A 21,020-nucleotide genomic window follows, 5' to 3' on the forward strand; every position below is an offset into this window, starting at 1 on the left:
GAGTTTTGGCATCCGTGCTTATTCCATAGAGCAGGATGTGTAAACAATATTGTGTCCCCTGAGTGGCTGATATCAGTACAGTTAAGTGGTAACAGCTTGAAAAATGCATTTCTCATATATTGGTGGTAAAATTCGAAATGGGCCCCCAGGCTAAAGTAAATTGGTGACATTTTGCAGCAGAAAGGGGGGGTGGGGAAGGGGAAAAAAAAGGGGTAGCAATTGGAAATGCAGAGCCCCAGCTTTGAAAGCAGTGGGACTGGAGCCAAAGTTGGATTTATCTGCATTATTGCAGTATGGAAATAAATGGATCCACCACACTTGTTGCAAAGCATATCTAATTGGAGAAGACAGATTATATGTTGGCTGGAAATGGGGGACTGCCCCATTCACCACCTTCTTATACAGAAGATGAGGTCAGTTAATGCCATATTTAATCAAAGTACAGCAACGGGAGCTTCTTTCTTGACTTACTATATAGCACAGGAGAAAATCTTGGTGACCCTTTGCTGTAGAAAGTAGGTGAGTGCACTTCACTGCCCTTGAATGAGTGAGGGATAGGAGGCCAGATGCTTTGCAGATGTGAACCATAGGCTTCCTTCCATGTTTTGTTCCTCTGCAGCCTCCATCTGTAGGGAAATGTATATGGTATCCTTTTTATAAGGTCCTCCTAATCCCTTCTGTTAGGTCTTTAAATACATGTCCCCTGTGGTGTGCCTTCTGTGTTGGGTGAGGATGTCCACCAGTGGGACCAGAGCTGTGGAGATCAGGCAGTCCAACAGAGATTTTTTTCCCCCTAAAACACAGAAACACAAGACCTGAGACACAGGGAGAAGGGTTGATGGGCAGACTTGATAATGAAGTTAAAAGAATCAATCTAATATAAACACCAGAGAGACAGCTTCTAGAATTTCACCATGTTTTGGGATTACCACATTCGTATTGTTTACCTAATGCATATTTGATGTTTCCTTCACGTATAGAGTTGCTGCTGTGTGCTGGGGGTGACAGGAGGTGTTGTCGTCCTGTAGCTTCTCCATCTGATTACCCAGGATCTGCTGAACATAATGATTGGGGGTCCAGTCCAGCTCAAATTAATCTGGTGTCTGTTGGCAGAGGAGAGCTATGAGAAGACCTTGGGCAGCTGTCTGCTTCACAGAGCCTGGCAGGGAGTTCTCAAATAAAAAAGCTGTTGTTCCTTTCCTGGACTCATACTCAGCATCTACTTGCCCAGTTCTAATTAACCTAATGGATAGTGTTAAAACTGGGTATCTGCAGGAGTTAGTAGACCAATAATCCAGGTGGTTCGGGAAACAGTTGCCTCATTGGATCAAGAGAGGAGGACAAGGCAGATGATCATTCATTTTTGTTTTATTTTGCTTTCTGATGCCGTCTGAAAAGAGTGAATCCGAAGATGTTGAGTTAGGTGGTGGCAGCCCTCTATTTCTGCAATTTCCGTGGGCAAAATGGAAATGGCCATTCCTCGAGATCATGCACACAACCAGAGCTGTTGGTGGTAAAGCTGTATGAATGACATTTTTACCCAGAGGTTATTTGTTAAATTCTTTGCTGATGTGTTAATGGAATGCACTGGACAGGAGGTGGTTGCAGTGTTTCTTTATGAATGTCTTCACCTTAGTAACATTTTTATTAAAATTTTACGTTCTGGAATCATGTTGCTGCATGGGAATCTCAGCTTCCATACATATTACACTTCAAAGGAAAAATGCAGCTATGTGCCTTGGTCTCAAGGATTAAACTTGAAAACTTAAATTTAGAAATTAATGTTAACAAATGTAGACAGATGTCCAAATTGGTTTCCTTTAAAGTTGCATTAGATTTTAAATCTTTTTATTGTGTATCTCCTTGGTTTTTATAATTCTTTTGCGTTCTTGTGCCACAAGCACAAAGCTGGAGGCTGCAGCAGGTGCTAGCACTGAAGCAGAGGAGAGCAATCCCTGAACCACAGTGCACTAGCAGAGGCAAACTCCTGCATCTCTGTGCTCTTACAGCACCTGAGGTGTTCAGGAGGGGCAGGACCAGCACTGCTCCACTACGACTCACATGACTGTAATATTCATCTTGTAATAAGAATCTCTCCTACACGTAATTCTGGTGAGAATGAAAATTTCCCAGTAAACCTCTTAGCAAGGCTGCTGAATTAAAGAGAGGGGATACTTCTTAGGTGGTGGAGCCTGCCTGAATCACACGATCTCTGCAGGAGCTGCTCCCGTACCCAGGCACATCCTAACACTGCTTGTCAGGTGCTGCTGGGCCAGTGGGTTAGGGTGATTCTCGTGGGATTTGCCTTCATGTTCAGTATGAGCACATCCTGCACGCTGCAGCTCTGGGTGAAGCCAGGGATGTGCTTTGTGTCCAAACCGAGTAATCTTCTGCATGAAAGGGGAGCCCACTCGAGCAGCCCCATCCTCCTGGGCTGCACAGCTGTGCGAGGAGTGGACCTGGGAAAGAACGGTAATTTTGTGCAGCACAGTTATGTGTTTAACATAATAAATGTTTATTGTCCTCTGGAGCAAAGGAGCAATAGGCTAAATTATAGCCCGGGGAGGGAAAGCTAGAATCATGAGGTATAGGCTGTTAATTATCTTTTATTTTTAGCTGTCATAATGTACTGGCGTTTGCCTGCAGCTCCCCCCTCCCACCGCTCCATTACCTCCACCACCACTATCTCTAAAATATCTGCCTCCCCTACCGCTGGGCCCTCCTCCTCTCTGGCCTCCTGCTCTTTCATTTGTAAGGCATCTCTGGCCTCCTGAGAGATTTGTGACTTCTCTCCCAGCAGCCGCTTACGGTGATAAAGGCCCTCAGACTGCCTCTCTCTGATTAATCAGCCCTCGTGCAGCCTCGATAGGGTGTTAATTTGTAAACTCAGTGGACAGGCAACTGTGATAAGCCTCTGCAGCTGCTGTGTGTCTGCCGGGGGGATGGGCAGATAAGGCTTCAGCCCTGGGATGCAGCCAAGAAATATTTTGGAGCAGTGAATTAGAAACAACAACAACAAAAGAGCCTTCTGCAGAGGCACTCCTTTGAGGTTGCTGTGGGTAAGACAGCAAGTTTCAATGGCAGCAGACGGGAGCTGCCTTCCTGATAAGCTCCCTGACCCCCCAGGCCCAGGAAAGAGCCACGTCAGGATTGCGTCCACAACTGGGAAATTCTGTCAGAGGGATGTCTGTGTGTCACATGCCGTGGCCAGGCTAGGAGGACAATGCAATCTTCTCAGTGCCTTGTTCGCTCACTGCAGTTAAGCTGGTGTTGTTCAGAGAATTTGATGCTGGTTTGTCAGGGCTGTGTGGTGTGACATGTCACCTGCAAGAAAGGGATGGACACTAAGGGTGTCCAGAACAGCATCAGTGTCAAGTGATTTTTGAGCACCCTTAAATGTTTGCTCTATTAGATGGTTCGCATAAAATTCTATACAGAGTCCACTATGTATCCAGTGTATGGATTAAAAATAAGAATACAGCGTTTTCCCTAGAGAGCAGACCATGCTGAGTGGTCTGAGACCACAGGGTAGTGGTCTGAGAAATAGCAGAGCTGGGGGTTAAGCTCTGGAATACCCAGCAGATTGGAGCAGGCTGCAGTGATGACAGGCATGTATTCTGTTTGTCTGCTCAAGGAGGTTATGTTGAATGTTTCTGGTGTGCTCATGCAGTTTTTCCTTTTTTATTGATTTGATTATGTTTTCTTCAAAAATTGAAAGGAGGAGATATTTCACTGAATTTTTATCAGCGCTTTGGTTCAGCTGAATCCTAATGATCCAGCCATTGTTGGCCTCCCTAATTGTTCTAATATTATCTGACAACATGCAACAGCTGATGGAAGCAGTTCCTTCCCTGTCTGCCAATGCAGGTTGTTATTCAGTTCGTTTTTGAACTGCAGCAATCCTCAGACAGACAGTGACCTTTTTATGAAATCAAATGTCTTGCAAAACCCTCTTGGTATCTGAACTGTGATTTATAGCCATTTGTGTTGGAGAAAGCTGCAGCTGGGATTTGGGTGACACATAATTGGTTAAAAGATAAAATAAAATGAAGGTTGCCCTGCTGGTACAGTGATGGCAGGAGCTACAGGAATGAATTGCTTGGCAGTGCAGAGCCTGGCCCTCCTCCTCCCGCCCTCCTCCGTCGCTTGCCAAGTCCTGTCTGGCAGGCCATTACAATGATAAATGCAGGTAGCTGGCAAAGACCACAGCTGAGAGTTTGTTCTAGCATGCCAAGCCCTGCTTGGCATTCCCAGTTGGTGCCAGCATTTGCACTCTTACTCAGTTTGACGGAAACCAGGACATGAGGTGTGAATTTATGTCCGCATCCTTCCAGGAGAGAGTTGGGATAATGAAATGCCAAGGCAGCCCTGGGAGCAGCAGAGTAATTTGGTAGGTACCAAACAACAGTCTGCCACCTGTCATTCGCAGCACAGTCCCTGCTCTCCCCCATCACTCTTCCTACAGTGCAGCCTTTGAATTATAAGAAGTTTTAGATAGTTCTGCAAAGAGCACTCGCCGTTCCCTCTGATTTAGTGCAAATAAAAAGCCATATCCCCGCCAAATAGATGGGCTGACTAGATAGGATCAAGCTGTAATGACAGTAATACAAACTGCTATAGCAGTGCTGTTACAAAGATTTCCCAACCTTTCCCACCTGAAGGTAGGTTTTCCCTTACATTTGTAGCAAAAGATAAATCAGTAATCAAATCTGTGCTTGCCTAAGTGAGTGTCTGGGCAACAAAAAAATTTTGAACGTGGAAGTGTAGGCTGAAAAGTTTGTTTTGGGAGGGGGTCAGCTCTCTCAGAAAGGCATGAAGGCTCTGGTGTTTGTTTTAAACCAGACCACACAAAACCCTTTTCTCAGTGTATCATGGAGAACTGTGTTTTCCTAACTGTGGTGTGTATCAGTTGCCTTTAACGTGGACACATCACTGCCTCCAACCTTCATTGAGAACTGCAGCCTCATCCAGTGGCACAGGGAGAGGACTGTTCTCTGGATGCCATTCATAGACCAGAACACCCAGGAGCATATGAGTATGTGTTAGGGGGAAATCAGTGCTGATTAGAGTGGAAAACAGGAGTGTAAAGTGAAGGTAGATTTGGTAGTGGCTGGGGAGCTGAGGTTTGAAGGAGGAAAATCCTGAGATAAGGACGAAGTGCATCCTCATTTAAATTAGGACACACAGGCACACTAACATTAAGCAAGTATTTTGTCTGGTTTTAATGAGGGACAGCTGGAAATTTTCTTTTCTAGTTGATGTCTCTGGAAACAGCTGAGGAACCTTCTGCAGCTGTCTGATGAGCCTTGGTGAGGTCTAGGAACTCCCCAGCTTCCTCCCTTCTCCTCCTTCACTAAATTTTTTTTCAGTACGCGTATTTATTTATTTATTGGAGCTGAGCTGAGAAGGAGAGGGAGTTTGATCTTTTCCTTTGGGGGACAGCAACTGCTCAAAGGAAGATGAATCATAAAGCATCGCTAATGGAGGGGATGGGAAGGGGAGAACTCTGGGCTGCAACCATTCCTCAGGGGCTGGGGGGTTGGTTTGAGGAGAGAGGGAAGAGGAGTTAGCAGGCCTGTGCCCCGAGGCTCTGATGGCAGACATGCTGTAGGTCAGATGTCCCTCTGTGTCAGAGGATTCAGTCACCCTTTATCACTGGAAGAGGCACATTTGTGCAATAAGCAGCACACCGCAGCAGCGTATGTTTAAGAATTGCTGCTGCTGTTCGATTTAAACTAGTTTGTTCAGTCCCACAGTGGTTGTAAAACATGAGGAACATGCTCAGGGTTCAAAACATTGTTAATTTAAGTTTATCACTGTCTTGCCAAACGAGGACCAAAACAAGATGTCAGACTTGTAGAGGAGCAATGAGCTTGGTTCCTCACTGCCCTGCCCTGAGTCATTCTCCATACAGCATTTCCTTTGGTGCCTTCCAGTCCTCATCCACTTTGCCTTCCATTCCATTTGCAATTGTGTAGTCAGCTTAATTCAGTGGTTAGTTAGGACCAGTGATCTCTGCTTCTAGACTCTCCATGGACTAATTTAATCTGTGTTCCCAGGCTTGTGCTAGCTTCTCAAAGGGGCTGTTGCAAGAAACAGTCATGGTTATATAAACTGCTGGGAGAAATGAGCATTCTTGGAAGAAAAAGTGACAAAGAGGAGAGTGCATGGTGACAGTCCCTTCCAGGAGCAGAACAGTACTGAGTATGTGTGTGCTGAATGAACACCTAAACAAGAGTGTTGCTGTATGAAGCACAGACCAAGAAATTCTTTCTAGTGAGCATTTTGTAAACTCATGAAAGATACAGAAGACTCATCATTACCTCTCAAAGATAGCCTTGAACCATAGTTGAACTAGAAGTATCTGGCATTTAAGACATTGCCATTTCAATAAGTAGTTGCTTGCTTAGGGTGTTTGTGCTGCATGTTTCACTGTGATGTGTTGTGGTGTAACTGAAGGCACAACTGTATTTTTAGGATTGTTACTAGAAAGGTGGAGATTCATTCTTCCTTATGGAATATTATTTATTATTAGTCCTTATTTGCACTGGAGGTCAACAGACAGAATTTCATAAATTATCCCAAATATCAACTGTAACCTGATGTTTCAGAACAACCTGGTCACCAATCAGGTTTCTAAATGGATATTTGGAAATGCTCCATAGCCTGTCGCTCCAGTCACGCTGATGCCCCAAAGGCAGCTGCTGAGTGCTGAGCCCTCTTGAAAGCCCAGTCTATAAATTCTGTGGGAAGATAATCACAGTGTGGATTTGTAGAAGTCCTGTTCCCTCTTGCTTAATCCCTCACACAGCTGGGATATGCTATGTCCCAGCCAGCTGTGTACCACAAAGCTGGATATTCCTAGAAGGTTCACAAAAATGACTGAATTGCACATCTAACTTTTCTTTTGTCTTCCTAACTGAGCTGTGGTTTCCCTCCAAAAATAATGCAAGTTTTGGAAAGACTGTAGGCTACCTTGAAACATCCCCTCACAATGCAGGCAGTGTTACCCATGGACTGTTTCTATATCCTGAAATGTGTGGAATACTTTGTTGGTCTTAAGGGGGATTTTTACTTTGGCTTTTTGTGTGAATATGTGCTATTTCTAGGCTTCTCTTGCACCTTTCCATATGTACCAATTTCCATTTCCTACAGAAGAATCACAACCCAAATAATACCTTCCTGTTGTAGTTACTGTTCTCATATTACTGGATGAGGGGTCTAGTCTGAATGATTTGCAGAGTGAACTGCAAAGTAGTAAAGCAGTACCAATGCACGGAAATTCTCTGCTGGACAAGCGATCAAGTGGCACTGGAGTGGTTGGTTAAAGCAGGGGAGACAGATCAAAGGAAAGACTGAAAATTGATCCAAAATTTTCAGGTAGTGTCCGTGCTTTATGCTAAAACTTTCTCTAAGTGTATGCAGCACTTCTAGCTTGGAATTCTCCCAGAGAAGGGTTTTCTTGTGAGCTTTTTAGTGCTTGCTAAGTTCAGGAATTGTGCAAACAGTCCCTCTTGAGACTGGCTCTTGGCTGTCTAGTAGATAGGCAGCCATCCAGATCTAAAATTTAAACTGTATTTTACTGTCTCCTTCTGCCTACTGTACCGGACTCCTTTGGAGGGAGTGCTTGGCTTTTGCCCTGTACATGACGTACATGCCAGGTCCCTAACACTACTTTGCTTGTTTCTTGTGAACTAGAACTGGAGCCTTATTAGCAGTTTCCCAGTGTCTTGCTGTCAGGCTCCTGGAGCACCAGGCTTGGATGTGGCACTCGGTGCTCCAGGAGATGGCATGAAGGTCCACAGAGCCTCTGTTGTTGGTGATAAGGAACAGTTCTATTCCCTGTTAGCCATTTATAGGCTACAGATAAAGGGGTGGAAAAGAAGTAATTACTGTGAGGCCTGACATAATTTATATTACTGTCTTTGTCAGATGGTGTTGTTCTGTTGTATATAATCATTAAATTATTAATCTGCAAGAGCTCTTGCACCTTTCAACTGCCTTGGGTTAGTGGGAACCAGGATGGATGGGGCATGGACTTCATTATGCCTCACTGCTCACCTTGAGAGGAGAGGGTGTGCTACATCCTTTGTGGTCACCACCTCACATTTGAGGAAAAAAGCTGCCTTTGCTGAGCTTTTAGTGCTGAAAATTGAATCAGTGTTTATATGTGCTGGGCTCAAGGGGAGGAAGGGGGAGGAACTGCAGCACCACTCCTCTGCTTGCTCTCCGCAAAGCAGAAAAGGACAGAAATGTTATTTTCCTCTGCAGTGTATTCAGCCTGGTTTCAAGCTGTCACAGAACTGGGTGGAGGCATTTTCCCCTTTAGGTCTAGAGTAGAAAAGAAAGAAAATCAAAAGGTAACAAAGGATTGGTGACTTCATTGAATATGCCACAAAGGGGACCTGGAGGGTTTGGTGTCATTGCAAGGGTGCTGGGTCTTAGAGGTTTCAACAACATGAGGTTACCTCAGAAACTGTTGCTCTGGGGACAGATGACAGATATGCTTCAAGTGCCACAGTTGTTACTGGGGCGAGGATGGGACCATGCAAGCAGCATTTTTATGAACACAAGCCTGTGGTAGGTTCTGTGGCCGTGGCTGTGCTCCAGGGCAAGGGAGATGAGCAGCCAGTGAACAAGGAAGGGTGGAGGTGCCTTCTGTCTGTGAGCTTCAGGCTGGGCAGATCTCGCTGTCTTATGCAGAAACAAAAAGGAACTTGAGGGGTTTGTGAAATGGTCCTTCAGATGGAGACAGGCAGGAGGCAACAAGAAGGGGGAAAAAGGAATTTTTTTGTTTCATTTTGCAATCAAAGAATATGTGATTTCCTCTGATGGCTTGAACTCTGCATCAAAGACTCCAAATGCTTGGTTTTGTTCATAAAGGAAGAATTCCACTTTTTTAATATTATTTTTAAATCTCTTCTTAAACATATGCAAATAATTTGCTTGGAACAGCAGTATTTGGGAGGGGACTTGTTTTAGCAGATGTGTTGGTTTGCTGGATTTTTTCACTCATTAATGGGCTCCCTCACACACATAGGTTTTATTGTACGCTTTCTTTAAAGGGTGACTGATAGGGTTGAATGATGTATTCAGGCTCTTCCTCCCCCAGCTTCCCTCCCGCTTTTTACAGCAGCTCACAGAATATCCTATAGCACAGGCATTCACTGTTTCAAAATGGTGCTCGTGCCAAAAACTGCTCAGATCTGGAGCTAGAAATCACCAAAAGTGAGAGCAAAAGTTACTGTAAACTCTAGGTGTGAAGGTTTGTGTCTGTGAACTGAAGCTGCGATGTTGGAAACGCTGCTCTGTAAATGTTGACTCTGATTGTGGAAGGCGGTGGCACATGCTGATAGCAGAAGATTGAGCAATAATCCGGGTGTTTTACTTTGTCTCTAAAGTGAATTTTCTGGATTGAGTTCCTTAAACATTGTTTTTATACAGTCTGGACCTGTATCCCTGAGATCTTTAGCTCTGGCTGAGCACTGCCGGTCTGCACTGAGCCCGCGGTACCGAGCTGCACAGAAGGGAGTGAGCTGGTGGCTGCCAGAGTGGTGGCCATGAGACCAGACTCTCCAGACCAGGGGAAGCACAAAGCTTCTCCCAGCTGGGGAGGCTGCCATGGGCAGAGCAGGTCCTGCAGCCCTGGCTGGCTCCCCAGGAAAGCTCTCCCAAGCAAGCTCCTCTGCAGGGCTGCACATCCCAGCATCCGGACCCAGCACTTAGGATTTGTGGCTCAGTGGCCGATTTACTGCTGGGGCTTTAGTGCAAGCCATGCCAAAGTTTCATTGCCTGTAAGATGGGGGAATCTTATTTATCCACCTGCCACGTGTCTGAGTGCTTGTGGAGTGCTTTGAGAGTAGGCCCTGGCTTTGTGTGAGCTGTTAGCATGGGTGAGTTCCCAGAGCCTGCAGATGTGTTCTGCGTCCGTGGTGGCTTGGTGTTGATTATAAGTGAAAAATCTCCTATCAGTGGGTTGTAAATTCAGAGTTGGCTGTCAAACGTTTTATGCACCGCTGTTGTTGCTGCTGTGTGACGCTGTTACACTTTCTTTGCAAACCAGCCTAGGCAAAACGTTGTTTAATCCTGGTTCTTCCTCTTTTTAATCCACACAGTGAAGGGATCGCGCAGGTAACTGATTTTCCCTAAGATTTTAGGATCTTTTTGCTGAGCTGTGTAATGATCATACATGCCACAGCTACACGTGCAGCTTTGTCGTGGACATAATTCAGAATTTTTTTCTTATGTGTCTCAGCCTCAACCTATTTTTCATGTTGTTTTCCCTCTCTTTTTTATACATTTGCATTAAGTAAGACATTCAGTGCTTGCAGTGCCACTTTTCTTAGAAGTAACATTAATGGATCACTCTTGCTTCTTACTATATCTCATGCAGAACTTCTTGCATTTTACTATTTGTTTTTTTCCTTCTGAGTCGTCATTTAAAATGTATAGCAATGTAATACAATTTGTAGCACTCTTTATCATGCAAATCTCCCAAGGCACCTTTGAATAAAATCAATAAAATCAAAAATAAAATCAACTTAGTTCAGCCATGTGTTGAATTAATTAATTGTTTTTAAAGCAGAGCCAGGGGAAAAAAGGCTTTTTTCACTTGCAGTATCTTTTGCTCGTCAGCTTTGTACTTCACCCATTGTATTCATGCAGCAGTCAGTGCCAACACGTTGATGATACTTTCTTGTAGATGGTAGTAATGTTGATGGTGCTCCTGCTCCCAGACCAGCTTTGATTCTGGAGAGGCTGCTTGCTATTTTATCAGATAGCGAGGAGGAAAAGCTTATGCTGAAATCGGTTGACTGTTTGATATCAGTGGGGGGAGGAAAGGAAGCCATCAAATTAACTCATAAAAGCTTTATTTATGATGAATGGACTTTTTTTTCCCTGTCTGTCGTTATCATCTTGTCTGTAACCCAGTGACCCTGATTATCATGAAGCTGTTTACAAGGTTTAGGTTAATTGGATTTCTTTAACTGTTTCCCAGAGCTGTGAGGAGCACAAATACACTGCTGTGGAGTTCAGACAGCATAGTGCAAGCCAGTCTGCAAGGATACGGGCTTCTTCCAGGAGGAAGTCGTTTTATTTCATACTCAACTAAGTGCATAGCAGCATGTACCTATCATTTGGCATAATATTAAACAACACCCTCCTTCATAAAGATGTGTTCAGTTGCAACTTGTGTTTCCAATACACAAATTACATTTTGCATGTTCAGCAAGAATCGAGCTTATTTTCAGTGAGAGAGCCTTTGAAATGTGTTTTGGTTGTTTTTTATTTTCCTTCAGCTTGATAGCAGTTTCACTGGTTTTGTTTTTATATGAGGAATCATGGATAAAATAGCTGTGCATTGCATGGCTGCCTAAATAAACGAGACAGGAGGATGTAGTTGGGTGAGATTAGGACAGTCCTCTTGCTTGGCTTTCATCTCCTCAGGATGCATGCTCGTTCTTTAATGGCACAACATTGCACCCTCCAGGTGCAATGCGCAACTGCAGGTCTCCAGATAACCCACTTGTTTTATGAGCTGTGTTTTTGTGAGCAAGCTTTCAGAATTTCTCCTTCAGGATTATTCACCCTCTCTTTCTCTTCCTTTTTCAGGCTTCTGTAGGCTCTGAGAAGCTGTTCTCTCCTGCAGCAAATAAAGGTAAGTGATCTGGAGAAATGCTTTCCTTCTCTTACAGCAAGAGATTTGGGTTGTGAATCCGTATCGTGCAAATAGCAGGACATCAGTTTTGCCAGAGCCTGTAGCTTGGCCACACACATTGTCATAAAGATCGGCTTTAAAGGCTTGTGATGATTTTAGTTAAAATTTAGAGCTGCATTGTCTCAGTGTGGGGTAGGACTTCTTCCCTTCCAGTAAGATTTGTATTAAGCGTCTTGGAGGGAGGGATTACTGACAAAGGAGAAGTCAGTCCTTACTGTAGGGGATATGCTTCTCCCTCTAATACAATCAAATCCTCATTTCTTTTAAACAAATTAGTATTTCAGTGCTGCCTGTGTCATCCTGACAAGGGCTTGCACATCCCTCCCCTGCCAGTGGCCACAGAGCATTGTGCATGTGGGTTCTCCAGGACGCGGTGGAGGCGCTGGGCACGGCGCAGCTCCGCTCCTGCTGTTAATGACAGGTACCTGTGACAGGCACTGGGTGTTGCTAAGAGACTGCCTCGCTCCACGTCCCCTTGGGGGGCACAGCCACGGAGCTCTAAATACGCCAAGCCCTCCTCTGAGGGCTCAGCACAGCCGTAAAACAGGGCTGCTCTGCCTGCCTGTGTTCCCAGGGATAATCTCACTGAGATGAATACAGGGCAGAAATGCCAAAGAAACAGCTTTGGAGAGGGCAGACTGTGGTACACGGTGGAAAACGTTGTGCTGGGAATGGTTCCACCTTGCCATGCAAGGAGGTTTGTGTGGCTCCAAATTAATTGCCAGGGCTTGTGGCTCTCTGCAGCATCCTCTGCACGGAGCTGCAAAATAAAATCAGTTCACAGCAGTAGTGGGTGTTAGGGACATGCAGGTACCCCAAAGAGGGGAGATGAGGCCCATCAGTAAGAAGTGATGAAATAACCTTCTTGCATTTTTCAGTGGGGCCAGGGAAGGAACAATTTGCAGTTGTGTAGGAGTAGGTGCTGGACATGGAAATGCATTTTGGTGGTTGTGTGCTCCATCACCTGGATGCAGGCCCAGTTTTTAGCTGGGCTGTTTAGCAGCAGTAACTATCAGGAATTCTCTTTCTTTCCAAGCTTTGCAGATTTTCAATGCCAAATGGGGAAACCGATGACAAGCCCATTATGTTATTACATTTGTAGATATTTTTACAAAAGTATGCAGCTTTATCTGCAGGAAAGAGGGAAATTTAAACAAATGGTGGGGAAGAACATTTCTCTTCTCTCACTTGGCTCACTGATAAGGCAAACCAGATTGCCCATACGGCACAGCCTCGGCAAAACAAAAATCTTGCCATCCTGCATAATGCCTGGCACAGAAATCTGCCGGAGAGGCTTATGTTGAAGCGTTAGCAGCTTTGTTGGCTCCTCCTTGTGCTGAAACCCAAGATCCCCCACCCCTTCATATCATGGAGCAGCTCAGCAACATGAGTTTTCAAAATACCTCCCTATCATGAAGTTAAATGTGCGAATGCCTGTGAATTTGCTGTCTTGAAGTTTGTGTTCAGTGCTGTTTATATGCCTGTAATTTCAGCCTGTTCCTGTTTGCTTTAATGTGGGTGTAGACATTGCCAGCTTTGGGTTCAGATCATGGGTTTTTGTCTCAGACTTCTCTTCCACCCTGGCCGTGCACTGATGTACCTCGCTGATGGTATGGGGTCCTGGGCAAGCTTTCCTGGGGCTACCTCAGCATTTGGCACTTGGCTTGAGAGGTGAGAGAAATTCACCTCGGCAAAGATTTTGTGTAGAAACCCAAACAGTGCTAAATTTTCCCCCTCGCCCTGTTATCACTCCCCGCAATGCAAGAGCCAGATTTGTCTCTTGCACATGCAAATGAACGCCGCTCCTACGCGACCAGGCTCGGGGATGCCATATGGCCGGGAGAAAGTGACTTTCAAAGCATTGCACTTAAATTCCTTTTGTGAGATAAGAGCGTTGATTTAAGGCCGTGTTCTCCAGGGCAGGAGCCCTGGTGGCTCTGTGGGGATGGGATTAGCTCCGCACGGTTTCCTGATGGGCACACGCATGGAGCGGCACGTGCTCCTCCTCTCCCGTGGGCATTTGCACTGTGCCCTTCTTTTGTAAACACTCGTGGCCTTTCTGGAGAGATACTAGCTAGCAAATGTGCAGCATCCGTGCTGCAGCTTTCATGGAAGGTAACCAGGCTTCTAAAACACATAAAGCGGATTCATTGTCTGGTGCAACTCCCCGCGTTCCCAGTTCATTGTTTGGTGCAACTCCCTCTGTTCCCACAGACTTTCCCTGGGGATGTGTTTGGCCCTGTGTATGTGTTTTATGCCGTCCTAGTTTATCAGCAGCTTAGCAATGCAATTAAGTATTGAGATAGGCGGGTTACGCTTTTCTGAGGCTGGAACAGCTGTAAAATGTAACCTTTGACCGCATTTGAGAGCTCCACAAAAGGCTGGAGGAGCAGCGTCTTTTGTCTGGGGCTCTCTGGGTAAGGTTTGCCTTTGCCCCCTCCCTGGTGGGGCCGCGGTGGTGGCCGTGCTCCTCCTCCTGACACCGGCTCATCGGCAGCAGCAGATGCACGGCGTGGATGTCCACTTCGGGGACCAGTCACTATTATGTTGCAGAGAGAGGTGTCCTGACCCGGGGTGACCTCGGTAGTCACAGCTGTGAAATAGGCTGAATGGGGCACTTTGAGCTTCCAGCAGAAGAGGAGATTAAATCCTCTGTGTGAGGAAATAAGAATTAAAAGTAAAAGCAGAGAAGCCCTGATCTGCTCTGCTCACAGTCTTTGTTTTCTGACGCAGAAAAGTGTTTGTTTGGCCAACTTGTCACTGCAGTACAGAGTTACAAGGGCATTTGCTGCCGAGGGCAGGGTGTTACATCCTCCAGGAGAATAAATCAATAAACAAATAATAAAGGTCTGCTTGCTCTCTCATGCAGCTCCTTTCTCACAGGAATCTGCCAGCCAGCCCTTCCTTTTTCTGCAGGGTGAGTACCAGGAAAGGCAGGGAAAGTATAGGTGAAAGCCAAATCTGTCCCTGTGTCTCCAGGTAGGAGCATGAGGCAGAGGGGTGACAGTCAGGGATAGGAAGGCAGATGATTTGTGGGGCTAAGGAGATGAGAGGAACAGTCACCCCTAAGTCACTGCAAGGACCTCCTCCTGCCTGCTGTGGTATTTTGAAGTGTGTGGGGTAGGTTAGTTTGTATTTTCAGGATCTGAGCATTGGGTCCTCTCTGCTGGCTCCCTCCAGCCGTGGGCTTACTTCGTGGGTCTGGCTGGAGGCAGTCGAGCCTTCTCACACCAGTCCTTGCTCCAGAGTTGCTGTATGCCAGGGCAAGCAGGGACGTGGTGCCTTTTGTACCACAGTAGCCTTGCGGCTGCAGCCCAGGTGGCCTGCTGAGTCCCAAGTGTTTGAACTGAGGCCAGTGTGGCAGTGAGGGTGAAATGGATGTCTTAAAGGAGCTGTTTCTCTTGCTTGGTTTGGTAGGTCAAAGGCCCCGGGGAGGAAAACCTCCATCAAAAAGTGGAGCCTGGGCAGCAGCCAGGATTTCTCCATTCATAACTTCAGGCAGGCTGTGGGTGTGGAGGTGCCTGTGAGATGAAAGGTGTCCAGGAGCCCCCAGGGCATGAGATGCCCATGGAGGAGCCAGACCTGCACAGCCCCAGAGACACTGGGCAGCAGTGGGGGAAAAAAGAGCTTTGAAGTCTGTTGAATGCAGTATGTTGCTCCTATCTTTGGATCAGAATCAAGCTGGGCACGGAGGGAGCAGTGTAATCCATCTGTCTGGTGGCACAGAGTGGCTGGCCAGGGCCCAGCCCTGCCCTGGCTGTTGGGGGCTCACTGAGCTCCATGCCTCAATTTCCCCCTCCTGGAAAATGAAGACGAATGCTTGTCAGCCAAGTGTGCTCAGAGACTTAATTAATGAATGTTTGTCAAGCGATTTATCAAGAGATCCTTTTAATGAGAGATTCTATAAACAGTGCAAGGCTTCATTTTCATGGCAATAATAAATGACGGTGAAAGTAAGTCTTATCCTTCCCCTGCATATGCACCCCCCCCCCCCCCCCCCCCCCCCAGGAAAAAAGATTGCTTACCCTCTGCTCTTACTTCTCCCTCGGTTTCTAGGCAGAGGGCTTTGAAGTGCTATCTTTCATCATGAACTGTACACATCCTCAAAGCTCTAAAGCTCACAGCCTGTGTCTTATCCCTCTGACAAGAGGGAGGCAAGCTTTCTCGGCATGCAGGTCATAATTGTCAGCCATGGGATGTGCCGCAGCCACCCGCCCCAGCGGGCTAATGCAGCTTATGCTTCTTTGAAGTTCCCTCCCTTTATTTTCTGTCCTCTTGACCACAAAACAGTGCCTTGGGCCAGCAAGAGAGATTTCTTGTTCAGAGACGACACTGAGCTCTGACAAGCGCATCTGAACCAGAGAAGAACCCTTGTTCCTCTGAGATCACTGCTCCATAATGTTGTTGCCTTAAGGGGACTGTCTCTCCTTCTTCTCTCTGCTTCTTCTCTTCCTTTTTCTTACTCTTTTTTTTTTCTTTAATTCAGCACTAAACTGTCACAGTAAATCATTTTAAAAGCTGGAACTACAAAACCTCCAGTGTAGGACATGCTGTTAAAAACTGATGGTTGTTACTGTGAGATGGGGTGAAAGGGGAAAGGAGGGGCAGGGGCAGGATGGGATAGCAGCAAGTCAGCTCTCCAGGAGGAACCTGTGAGTGCCTGGTGAAGCAGAAAACAACCTGAATGCAGCTGAGCTCAGAATACTGTGCTTGGCACAGGTTTGCAGCAGCAGCACAGCTCCAAGGATGCTCAGCACTGACAGGGGAATCCGGAGCCCAGTGTCTCCCAGGCTTGCCATGCTACCTTTGTGCCTTGGTCCTGTCCCCTGGCGCTCTGTCTCCAGTTGTCAGGGTCACAGACTCTCTGTCTGGGCTGGGACAGCATCTCCTGTAATCAAGCCACCTCTGCCAGGAGAGAGAGCTTTCCATCACTGGAAGGTCTGCACAGACAGAGTAAACAAGTCTCACCACACCTGGTCGGGCAATTTGTTGTGTTTTACATGAGTGGAAGTCAGGAGAGATGTCATCAGTTTTCCCAGTTTTCTTGCATGGGGTCCACAGTGGGATCTGAGATGCATCCTGTCTCTTGATCTCAGTTTTATTCCCATGTTCTGGTTACATTTTGATGAGGTCACCATCTTGTGCTTGATTACCTGCGCAGCCGGGGAACTTGAGGGGGGTGATAATTTACAGCTGAACCTTTGGACAAGAGTCCACCATGATTACAGGCATGCAAAAATTTCCACAGCAGCATCTGTAATAATAAATAAAATAAGTCATGCATTTACTTAGATAGCAACCATATTGCTATGATTTATACAGTCCTCAGGGTGCTCTGCGGCTGCTCTGTTCCCTGTGCTGCATCTCTGGTGATTTTATCACAAGCTTACAAGACACTGTGTTTTTCATGAAACCCAGGCCCTCAGAGGATTGTACCAAAATCTAAGATTTAATTTCATTGTTTAGCCAGACTTTAGTCTTCCTGACTACAGAGAAGAGCCTAGAACTTTTGATTGTTCTGTTTTTCAGAGCCAGCAGGCAGTCATAAAGAAGCCCGAATATTTCGGTTTCAACCTTGTTTTAAAGATAGTTTGTGATTTTTAAATGCTTCTGGGGTTGGTAATACTGGATACCCTGAGTTTAATGATAAATCCAGTGTGTGAGCCCATCCCAGCATCCTCCTTTTGAAAAGTTCTATCTAATTTTACCACTACCAGGATGAGTGAATTAGCTTTCTTGCATATGTATAGACAGAATTATACAGTGGTCTGAGAAAGGGGACTTTACTTTTCAGAAAGCATGGGTAACCAAGATAGTCACCCAAGTCACAGCCAGTTACCCCCATTTCAAACCAAAACTAAACACAGAAAATAGTGCAGTAAGTGCAGTCTTTTAGTATTGTAGCTTTCTGATTTTGCAGGCTAGGCTCTGGAAAGTTCAGCCTTCTCTTTGGGAATGGGGATGCACTCTCTGTCTCCCCTGTTAGCTATTCTATATGTATTTATTAGTCCAGGCTATAGCCATCCCTGTCTGCAGCAGCTGTCTGTGAAATTATGATGGACAAGCAAGAGACCATTCACTGTAACCACACTGTCCGGTTAGTTTGGTAAAACTCAGACTGCAAAAGTGGATAATTTATTAACTTTGACACAAACTGAGTGTTGTGTGCCTCCCAGAGTGAGAGCTGCCTCGTGCAGGCCAGCAGGGTTTGCTTGCACCAGTGGCCACATGGTTTGCACAGCCATCTCTGGGCTTCTCCCCTTCCACTGAGCCAGCATAGAGCTTTCTTTGTAGCTTCAGGCTGCAGCCAGGAGAGTTGAAAAGTTGAATTATAAACATTTCTAGGCCTTCTGGTTGGTATCTTGTGTTTTGTTTTGTTATTTTAAGGATGTGGGGTATGTTGCTGCATTCCTGTCAGTGGGATTAGAATGAATAGAAGCAATACTGTAGGAGATAAAATGTGTTTAATTATTTATTTGAGAATTACAGACTGAAATTGCTTTTTGATTTAAAGCTTCCAAGTCATGGTTATGTTTTTGGAGTAGAGAGAGACTCACAGAAACATATATATGCACAATTATGTAGGGTAATGTAAGAAGTCTCTTTGCTCAACTGCCCTTCCCTCCATAGAATTTGTTCATTTCCTTAAAGATTTTAAATTTCAAATGCGGCTTTGTTAAGTATCACAGAAAGCTAACAGCATGCTGTGCCTTGCCCACCAAAACGTAAATAAAATAAATAAAGTCTTCCTTGTATAAATGTTATGAAGTGGGTGGTTTATTTTCTTTAATTATACTTTTTATTTTAAATAAACTATAAAAGCAAAATATTATATATCTGAACGGGCCAGCACAAACTCATATTGATTGAGTAGGCACATTCTAGCTTTTCTTGCTTCATGTAAAAGTAGATAAAAGGACATCAAGCTGTAAATCAGAAGAAAAAAATAGAAATTCCTTCCAAGTGTCTGTAGTAGTTTAGGCTTTTAAAGGACGTTTGAAAGATACCATCTTTTTACTCCTTGTTTATAGTTTGTTTTTCTTTTTTTCTTCGAGTAGCAAAAGCCAGGGGGTAATGTCTCAGTGCTGTCTCCAGCTGCAGTCCCTGGTTGCATCTCAGCACAGAAGGATGCTGTAGGGTGGTGATGTTAAGAGCAGCAGTTGCAACCCCCACAAAACTATTGGGTCTTCTCAATTCTGCTTTTAAAATGCCTCATAGACATGTTTTATTCATGGAAGATTTTGTAAAGCTTGAGTTTCTGAGAAAATGAAATGCTGGGTATAAACCTGATTCCCTCTTCCAATGGGCGAGCAGTGCAGGATGAGGGGAGGTGTCTGCTATGGGTCTGAGCTGTGCCCACCACATCCCCAGGATTTAGATCAGCCTTGCTCCCTGCAGAGGAGAGTCCTTGTTCTCTCCAGCCCCCCGGCCTGAGACTCTGGCCAGCCCAGGCTTGTGCTGGTTTTCCCAGCTCTCAGATGCCCGTTCCCAAGCTGCTCTCTATCCTGAGCTCTGTTCGTGTTAGTGGAGCAGTTTGACAGGGTACCCTGGGCAGCTGTTCTGGGTTCTGTAACAGCCCCTTAGGGACTCCTGCAGACACAGCAGCACAGAGCAGGGCAGCCTGGCCATGCACCAGGGATTAGACAATGCAGTGCTGGTGCGGGGGGAGCTGGATCTGACCCCGGGTCAGCTGGTGTTTCCTTCTGGGCAATCAATGGGAGTGATCAATGAGACCAGGGCATGCTGTTTAATTGCAAATGGATCTGGCTGCTCTTTTATGTGCAATGCTGGCAAGGTCTGTAAGTCCCAGCAAGAGATTTCAGAAGCAGAGGATGCTGTCAAGCATGTCGCTGCTTCTCCTGCTCCTCTCACTGCCCCTCTGGAGACTGAGACCTTCCTCCCGGGACAGGGCTGGGGCTGATGACAGGACCCTGCTGTCCTGATAGGCCTGTAGCAGTTCATGCTGTTTTCTGGTTTGGGCTTGTCTTTTCTGTATTAGCTCCATTTGAAATCAGTGTTGCGAGCGATGGAGCTCTCTGTTTCTGTCGTGTGGGAGGGGAGGAGGGAGGCTGGGTTCGGGGTTTGCTTTCAGCCATGGGGTTCCTGCCGTTCTCTTCTTTAATAACCTTGTGAGCTGTGCATGCATGTGCTCGCTGCTTCCCTCACCTCCGTGCTTCGCTGGCCATCCTTCCTGCTAACAAGGGCTGAACACATTCCCCGTGGAGCCTGTTAATGTTGCTGCCGAGCTGCCTGGGGACTCACAGCATGAGGCTTTCCTTCCATCTCTGCTGCTCTGGGCACTCGGCCCCAGCTCCCAGCCTCGGTTCAGCCAGGTAAAGCCATACTGACTCCATTCACTTCCCTGTATTTATTTGGGTTTACACCAGTGTATAAGAGCAGGACTTGGCAGAGTGTTTGTGTTTGCGTGTCTGTGTTTCTGAAAAGGATACTTGTTCTCGTTTGTTGGGTTTTTTCCCCAAACAGTAAATATTTTCTTGTAAATTGCTGGGACAGAAAAGTGACTGCAGTGCTTTTAGTTCATGTAGTTGCTTTAAATTGATGGCTAAGACTTGCAGGAGGTAATAGGAAATTAAAATCTTTTTATATTTTTTTAACCATCCTGCAAAATTTATTGCAGAATTATATCCCCACTCTGGGATTCTGTCGGACAGTTCAAAAAGCCTGTGGAAAGGTTCTTGTTCACCATTAAAATTTTAAAGTTACTGAAGTAATTTTATGGAACCCTATTAAGTTTCTGAAGAAACATACTGGTTTCATCACTAATAAATTCTTAAAGGCTTGTCCATAAGGGAATAGTCAGAGTTCCAGATCTCTCTCCAATGAAGTGGACGTTAACGTTTTGCCCTGTTGGAGATGCAGTCTTAAAAAGTGTCAGCAAGGTGAATGGCAAAGCTGGGAGAGCCTGATTGCACCCAAATACACCTTCAAGCACTTTGGGGTGGTAGGTGCTTTGCCAGTCAACTCCACTGGAGTTCAGGTGGAGATTTTAGAAAGAGGAAGTTTGTTTGTATTTAAAAGGTGAGGAAGAAGATTGCAGATGCACCTATACAGATAAATCCTGGGGTGTTAAACTTAAACCTTAGCATCTGTTTCCGAGCACCACCATGTTCAAGAGATGTTGCAGCCTTGAAAAAGACACAGGGAAGCCTGGAAGTCCCTGTGTCTCAGCACTCGTGGAGCTTTCAAAATAATGCAAATAATAATGTGTTCACTGTGCTTTTGCACCGCATCCAGAAAAGCACACAGAAACTTCCTCCCAGTGAAAGCAGAGCATCAAGCT

General features: G+C 45.7%; 1 protein-coding gene across 2 annotated transcripts in view; it reads left to right on the plus strand.

Annotated features, from left to right (window-relative positions):
- The window catches only part of FBRSL1 (fibrosin like 1), a 503,248-nt gene that overhangs the window by 436,266 nt on the left and 45,962 nt on the right, over positions 1-21,020 (plus strand). For both annotated transcript variants that reach the window (XM_062504442.1, XM_062504443.1), the window contains one exon: positions 11,614-11,659. In XM_062504442.1, coding sequence (XP_062360426.1) covers positions 11,614-11,659 — 46 coding nt within the window. The remainder of the gene's footprint in view (positions 1-11,613; positions 11,660-21,020) is intronic.

This window comes from Cinclus cinclus, chromosome 17 (genome assembly GCF_963662255.1).
Source record: "Cinclus cinclus chromosome 17, bCinCin1.1, whole genome shotgun sequence".
NCBI classification, from domain to species: Eukaryota; Metazoa; Chordata; class Aves; order Passeriformes; family Cinclidae; genus Cinclus; species Cinclus cinclus.